This window comes from Ixodes scapularis, unplaced genomic scaffold, assembly GCF_016920785.2.
Source record: "Ixodes scapularis isolate PalLabHiFi unplaced genomic scaffold, ASM1692078v2 PGA_scaffold4__175_contigs__length_147842914, whole genome shotgun sequence".
NCBI lineage: Eukaryota > Metazoa > Arthropoda > Arachnida > Ixodida > Ixodidae > Ixodes > Ixodes scapularis.
In genome coordinates, this window is record NW_024609879.1 from 3227690 (window position 1) to 3235313 (window position 7624).

The following is a 7624-nucleotide window of genomic DNA, read 5'->3' on the forward strand; positions in this document are numbered from 1 at the left end:
GCAGGACTGGTGATGACAATATGTATGACACTCTCCTCCACGACAACTTTTCTTGGCAATACAGGGGAAGGTACAGGCCAGCGTCCCCTCTCCCATTTTGAGTGTCCGCGGGCTCTCCTCCTCTCCCCAAAAAATGGGGAGAGAAAGAGAGCCTGCGTACACTCAAAACGGGCCTGCTGGAAACGGGCCGCGGGCCGGGGCTTGCGAGACCCTTGGTTTACAGTGTCGGGTGTGTAAGAGTACTAAATACTATTACGAGTTCTACATACTCCTACATGGTCCCGCACCGCCCAACTGGAACCTCCGAGAAGTATGCAACCAGCGAACCGGCTCAAGTCAGAGGAACCGAACCTCGGAAACCCTTCGAACGCGGACGCGACAGGCCCATAGCAATTCAACGTGGACGGTAGCAAATGCAGGATGCTACGAGTGATGCAAATGAACTGATCCATTCGCTCCGTGTGCCTTGCCCGTCGCCCCGCTGTTCTTCCAAAAGAAAAAAGGCACGTCTGGATTTGTGCATCTTAATTTAAAGGAAACTCCCGAGCAACCAATGAAAAAGAGTGCGTAACAGAGCAGGAAGAGAGTGGGCGTCTGGTGGTGCCTCCGACAGAGATCAGTACCAGCCTCGGATCACGCAGTAGGGACAAGCCACCCGCATGCAGGGCTCGTCCTGCAGCTGCCCATAAACGCCGTTTCCACGAGCGGTAACCCCCCTCCCTTGCCCCGGGGTTCGCCTCCGGGCGTTTGACGCGTCACCATCGTTCGCTCGGCTAAAGTGGGAAGCAGTGGGAGGAGCTTCCATTTTATTCTTAACCTTTACGTGGTGCTTCAAACTAGCATTAAAACATGCGTTTGGGCTAGTAGGTCCATTGCTGAATAAAAAAGGATAAAAAGCGCGAACACTGCGGGGTCCGTTTGTTCGTGCTTTTTAACCTTCCAACGTGCCTCTAGATGGCGCTTCAAAGAACGGGTGACAGAAATGTAAGGTAAGGGCAACAGAAATGCAGCTGTAATGAAAAATAGAGCACTTTGGAATTACAACAGGTATGAGGTGGTGAGAGAGATTTGGAAAGGGGTCATGGTGCCTGGCTTGACTTTTGGAAACGCAGTGCTATGCATGAAATCCGAAGTGCATGCGAAACTAGAAATAAAACAGCGCGGAGTAGGTAGACTGGCTTTGGGGGCACATTGCAAAACGCCAAACCAGGGAGTACAAGGAGACATGGGATGGGCATCATTTGAGAGCAGGGAAGCGGTGAGCAAGGCAGAATTTGAGGATAGGTTGAGGCTAATGGACGGGGAGCAATGGGCACGAAAGGTTTTCAGCTATTTATACATGAGGAGTGTAGACACCAAGTGGAGACAGCGCACTAGGAAATTAAGAGGAAAGTTTTTCGGCTATAGCGAAGATACGGAAGAGCAAGTCTCAGTTAAGAAGAAAGTTAAGGCCACAGAAAGAGATCGGTGGCTAGAGGGAATGCAGACAAAGACGGCTCTGGAAAGCTATAGATTAAACAAAAGAGTTATTGCCAAAGAAAGCATTTATGACAATTCTAGGGGAAGCTCATTGCTGTTTGAGGCAAGAACGGGTGTTCTGCGAACCAGAACATACAGAGTGAAGTACCAGGAAATTGATACAGTGTGCACTGCTTGTGAAGAGGAGGACGAGACGGCTGAGCACTTGATACTCTACTGTAAAGGGCTTCACCCTATGCCTACTGAAGACAACATAGATTTAATAAAGTCATTGGGTTTTAGAGACAGCGAAGGGAGAGTGGATTTCAAGACTGTAGAGATTACCAAGCAAAGATTAAGTGAATGGTGGCAGAAATCGAGAGAAAACTAGGTATTTTCTTATTCACTGATGGCAAGGGGGTTTCATAGCCTCACTTTCTTTGCACTGCGGAGTGAATATAGATTTCACATTTAAATAATCTAAGCTTAAATGGTAAAACAAAATGGCTAGGTGGCGTAAGCTACCGCCCGATCCAAAGGGCTCAGCCGTATTCATCCATCCATCCATCCATCCGACAGGGCGGGCTTGAGGGAGGAAGGCGTACTTTCCCAAGGAGAAAAGTATCTAAATGTTTAAACGTATCTAATAATACATTTAAATTTTCTTCTTTTTTTTTGCTTTTTCAGGACAATACCTGCATGGATGGGACCATTCGTCAAAGATTATTGTTGGTAGTTCTAATGTAAAACTATTCGTTGCAAATTTGAGAATTTCGATCTATAAACACATTGTGTTACCGGTGAATTTAATTATTGCTAGGTATGCTTTTATGCCTTGCTGTATTGCTACTAATGTTTTTTTTTTTTTTTTTTTGTCTTTTTGCTGTTTATTTTTGCTTGAACTCTGGTGAATCCGAAGCATTAATTAAAAAAAATAAATAAATAAACCGCTTCTCGCTTAGATTGAAGTTTTCGAAGCCCCACGAGATCGTGAGCCAGCGACGCCCAAATGCGCGCCCAAATTGCGGCCCTGGGCAAAAGGCGCTGGAGCGTCTCTCGCCGCGGCACATGCAAATTGATCCCCCGACGGGGAACTCGGCGACCAAGTTTTGAACGACTTTTCGAGGGTTCGCGAAAGCGCCCGTCGGCCAACTCTGGCGCCGTCTAATGCCGTCGGCGGGAGGGCCTCGCCGAGTACGTAATCAGGCTTCGGGTTTGGGCAACCTGAAACGCGGCAAACAATGGGGACCTCGCGTAGGTCCTCCGCGAGGGCTCCGCGTTGTTAGCAGGGGCTCGTGCCTTCTCTCTGAGCACGGACACAGCGCCAGCTGGCAGCGCCCGCATCCGCAGCGTACCCTAAACGAAAAGTCTCTAATATTGCCGCCCGCAGGGCAGAGCAAACAGCGCCCAGGCACGGTATTCTAGAATATTCGCGTTTATTCTTACTCGGGGTGTAACTTTTACCATTTCGTCCTGCTTTCGTGTTCTCGAAAGTGCCTGTTCATTCTCGCCCCGAACGCGCGACGCTCCAACCTTCTGGGCCGAATATTCCAGATGGTGATACGCACCCTACATAAGGAGCCGCGCGGGACCTTTTCGAGTCAGTCTCGCTTTCGCTTGCTGTTACGCTGCCAAATCGCCTCATGCTTTTCCTGCTGCCTTGACACTCGTTCTTTATTTTTCTTGGCACAATTTCGCCGATTAATCCTTCATTTTCAGTACACTGTTCGTCCTCTCATCACCTTCATTCGTGAGAATATTGAATATCGCTTCGAGGGGTAGCCGAAAAGGTTTGCGGCCTCCAAGTTCGAAGGAGTTCTTCCACGACCCCACTTCCGCAGGGGTGGTCGCTGTCTTCGTACGCATCCGAAAACTGTTGCACTTTAGTTTTATAAGCAAAAAGAAAAGTCATATAGTTAGGGTTAAACATTTAAAAAAGAAAACCCCGAGACTGGGACAATAAGGGACGGACAAACACAATTGAGACTTAGTGCTTGTCCGTCTTTTATTGTCCCAGTCTCGGGGTTTTTTTCGACATGTTTAACCACCACCAGCTCGTTCGTGCCCTTACCTTTTGTTCACTAGTTACGGTTGTTCGTTTTCGGGTTATATATATATATATATATATTTAATTTGGGGGGGAAAATCGGGTGCAATATTTCAAGCTAAAAATCGGGGGGAAATCTTTTTTTTTTTTTTTTTTTTTTTTTTGCGGAAACATTCTGAAATTCGGATTCTCCCAATTAACTTTACAAATGCACTCAGCAATACATTCGTGTTTTTTTTTTTTTTTTTTTTTTTTTTAGCGTATTATGAGCTCTTTAACGCTAACGCGTTAAAATTATAGGAGGTATTCATTGGACGCCATATTTGAGGGCGATGTTTAGAGCGCATGTTCAGAACGAGCTTACATTAATAGCCTGCTAAGTCCGGCAACTTTGATGGTGCTAAATGCACGCTCCAAAAGGACTGCAGAAGCTCGCCGTCAGCACGCGCTCAGCAGGAGCGCACACGGATATGGTCATTAGTGGTTACTCCCTATACTCTGTTTCATACTTAGTGTACAACGCTGTCAAAGCTACTGGCGCGAGCCTGGGGCTTGATCTCGTTGATCATTTGCACGTGTTCTCGCGCAAAACAAAACTATGGATGAAGCCACGCGCTCGCGCCAGTATAGCTTTGACAGTGTTGCACCTTAAGTATGAAACAGAGTAGGGGTCTGTTTCAAGCTGGTAATCGAGGGGACATCAGTGTTTTCCAGTTCCGATTGCCGTCGGTTCAGGGGAAGCACCCCCCACGGAAACCTCCTCTCCCTCAGGAGGTCAACAAAAACCCCGACCACTCAAGGGACAGCCGTCTTCGATGAGAAATTTCGCTATGGAGTAAACCTGTTAAGTTTTCCCGATCTGTTTACGCGACTGACTGGCTCGGACGTTGTTCGTGAGAAAGGTTCGACGCCAGCGAGATGGCCACGCCACCCTAGAGACCTTCCTGGGCGTTGACACCTCAGCGGTCGAAGTCGTAATTGTTTCCATCGGAGGGGAGGGAGGGGGGGGGGGGGGGGGGGGGGGACAACTCTAATCTCCCTTTCGTGGCTTCCACAATGCTAAGTCAAAGTCGAAAGATAAAGCAAATATGTACAGAAAGGCCAGACCCTCCTCGCGCGTTGGCCGCGACGTCACGGAAACGATGGGACGCTATTGGATGCGGAGGTGGCGGAGGGATATATGATTCCCTTTAAGGGGCATTTGCCGCTACCTGTAACCGACTATTGGGCAGGGGATCGAACTATTGGGCAGGAGATCGAACTTTAGGGGGCGCTCTGACCCGTTTGTTTTCCCACGCTCGGTGTTTACTCAACACAAGGCCTGTGCACATGCCGACAGGCCTTATGGGCATGGCCATGTCATCTTCTACAATGGAGCGCGGGGCACAGTTTAATGTAAAAAATACTAACAATCGACGAAGCGACGTTAAGTGCCGGATCTATCCTCAGAGAATGCGAGCTTGACCCGCTTCGGCTTTTGTGCTGAGCTGGGATCGTGCATGCTGCATTGTTCATGCAGGCCCTAGTGGAAACAAAAGAGACCCTCCTCCCCCTCGCCGGAGAACACGAACTCCAGCCGAACGCTGACGCCGCGTTCGGTTATGTCGGCCGAGCGCTGCGTCATTGTATTTGTTGTCCCCATCATGGCCTCCGAGATCCCCGAAGCGCGCGCGCGCGCTTCGGGATCTCGGAGGCCATGTCCCCATCCGTGTAGTTGTTAAGTTAACCGCTTGGGGCGTCACGGTCTGCCCTCCTCCCCAATAGAGGGCGCTCTGACCCGTTTGTTTTCCCCACGCTCGGTGTTTACTCCACGCAAGGCCTGTGCACATGCCGACAGGCCTTATGGGCATGGCCAGGTCATCTTCTACAATAGAGCGCGGGGCACAGTCTAATGTAAAAAATACTAACAATCGACGAAGCGACGTTAAGTGCCGGATCTATTTTCAGAGAATGCGAGCTTGACCCACTTCGGCTTTTGTGCTGAGCTGGGACCGTGCATGCTGCATTGTTCATGCAGGCCGTCGTGGAAACAAAAGAGCCCCTCTACCCCCTCACCGGAGAACACGAACTCCAGCCGAACGCTGACGCCGCGTTCGGTTATGTCAGCCGAGCGCTGCGTCATTGTATTTGTTGTCCCCATCCGTGTAGTTGTTCAGTTAACCGCTTGGGGCGTCACGGTCTGTCCTCCTCCCCAATAGGATCTCTCTTTTTCAGGTATCCCTCCCATACAAAGTCCTAATTCTATGTAACGTCCGATTAATAAGTTACATTTTGTCATATCAATGCTTCGATTCATGGGGACAACTATCCGAAGTCTTTGTTTTTGCCTACTTTATCTCGTTGCCATATCATACGGGGAACAACTACAACATGATGGAGCTACTCACCGCACTGTTGAAAAGAAACCATCAATCTACGGAGAAAAGCCGAACAGAACATGTCCCGCATTTCGGCATTACATCCAATGCACCGTTTTCGTTCGCAAACGGAAATGTACATCTACAGAGAAAAGCACCCAGAACACGCGCCCCGTTATTTGCTAAAACGTCGATTCGCTCAAACGTCGCTGTTCGCTAAAACGTCATTCGCTCATGTGACATGGACCCGCAACGGAACACGAAACTGATAGACAACAGGGAGTTTTCGTAGACCGCGTTGCCCCCTCCGCTAAGCTTTCCGCAACGAAGAAGTTGCTACTGCGCCTGCGCGCCGATAGCCTTGACTGTGGAGTTCCCGCTATCGTAGCGGGTTGCGGAGGGCCTTGCGGGACGGCGAAAACGATCTACGAAAACTCCCTAACACGTCGTCGAGCTTCTGGCCGTGTCTACGTTACGATGCAAGAAAGAGCAGTTCGTGGTCGGTTCGTGCCGACGGCCGTTTGCCACGCACGCGCTGGAGCACGGGTCTCTTGAACGCACGCTTAGTGCGGTCGGTTCTCGGGCTGCCGATGAAATTTCATGACCAACACAGCGTGCGCCAGTGCGACGCCGGTCAGCTTTGTGCACGACCAAAAACGCCGCTCTCCCACACAGCCTTCAGGCTTCTGCTGTTCGGGGCCTGCATTCCGCGGATGCCGCCAACAGGTGTGCCAGGGGGCGCCACCGGCAGCGGCGTGCGGCAAACTTTGGATGGCCGCGGCCCGTCCCGAACTTTGGCGGCGAACCCCGCGATACGTGGCGGTGTCCGGCCGCCGCGCTGGGCGCTCGCCGCTCGGACGCGGGACTGACATCGCGCGCCGGCGAGGAATTCGAGGACCGCGAACAATCCCAGGAGGCTTACCAGGACCATGATCCCGCCTCACGTAGCCGCCGCCGATCGCATTCCAGCGGGTAATCCGTAAGAGTTGGTGCCGTCCCTCGCCGCTGCCATCCGACGTAATCCAAACGGGGCGGGTCTTTTGGGCGGCCCACTCGACGCACAACACTCCGGACACGGGACCGCACGAGACACGGAGCCACAACACCGTACGCACACACACGCGAAAGTTGACACTGTTTGGGAGTCCGAGCGAACTGCGCGAGGGAGAGCGAGTGGGAGCGGCACGGAAAACGAAGAGAAGTAAACGGCACGCGCGAAGGTGGCGGTCACTCAGCGCCACCCATTAGGAAGCGGTAGAGGCAGTAGGAGAGTGACCGCGCAGGCTCCGCTTAGTGCGCAGACAACCCGTCAGATGGCGGCACATCTCATTCTCTGACGTCGTGGCACGCGTGCCGACAAGCGCCGCCGAGCCGATTTGAGTCAGAATTTCATAAATCGCGCGTGAAGGTCCATCCACACACATGCGATTTCTTAGGACCTGAGAATGCGGTAACTACGTTTTTTGTGTACTATACCGACCTCAATCTAGAAATGTCAGCGGCATGCTTTTTTTTTTCTTGATAGGTTTCTTAGTTATGTTAGCAATAGTATAACTATACTTTTTTTTTTTTTTTTTTTTTTTTGCTCTGGCATTGGGAGTGGGAAGCCCCAAGGAAGCGCCAGTGCGTGACCAATGCCATTCAGGGCGAAGTTTGAGCGAGCAGAATGTAGCTTTGTAAGTCCTTCGTTGAAATCAGCCCCCTCACGCACACACACGCACAGAAATGAAAACAATCCTGCTTACGGTACTTACTCGCAGCC

At 50.9% G+C, this 7624-nt stretch overlaps 1 protein-coding gene across 1 annotated transcript in view; it reads right to left on the bottom strand.

Annotated features, from left to right (window-relative positions):
• The window catches only part of LOC8030815 (apoptosis-stimulating of p53 protein 1), a 274058-nt gene extending 267037 nt beyond the window's left edge, over window positions 1-7021 (bottom strand). Inside the window, 1 exon segment of the mRNA XM_042293751.1 lies at window positions 6785-7021. Within this exon segment, the coding sequence (XP_042149685.1) occupies window positions 6785-6793 (9 nt within the window). The 5' untranslated portion in view covers window positions 6794-7021.
• Between the last annotated feature and the right edge of the window lie 603 nt (window positions 7022-7624).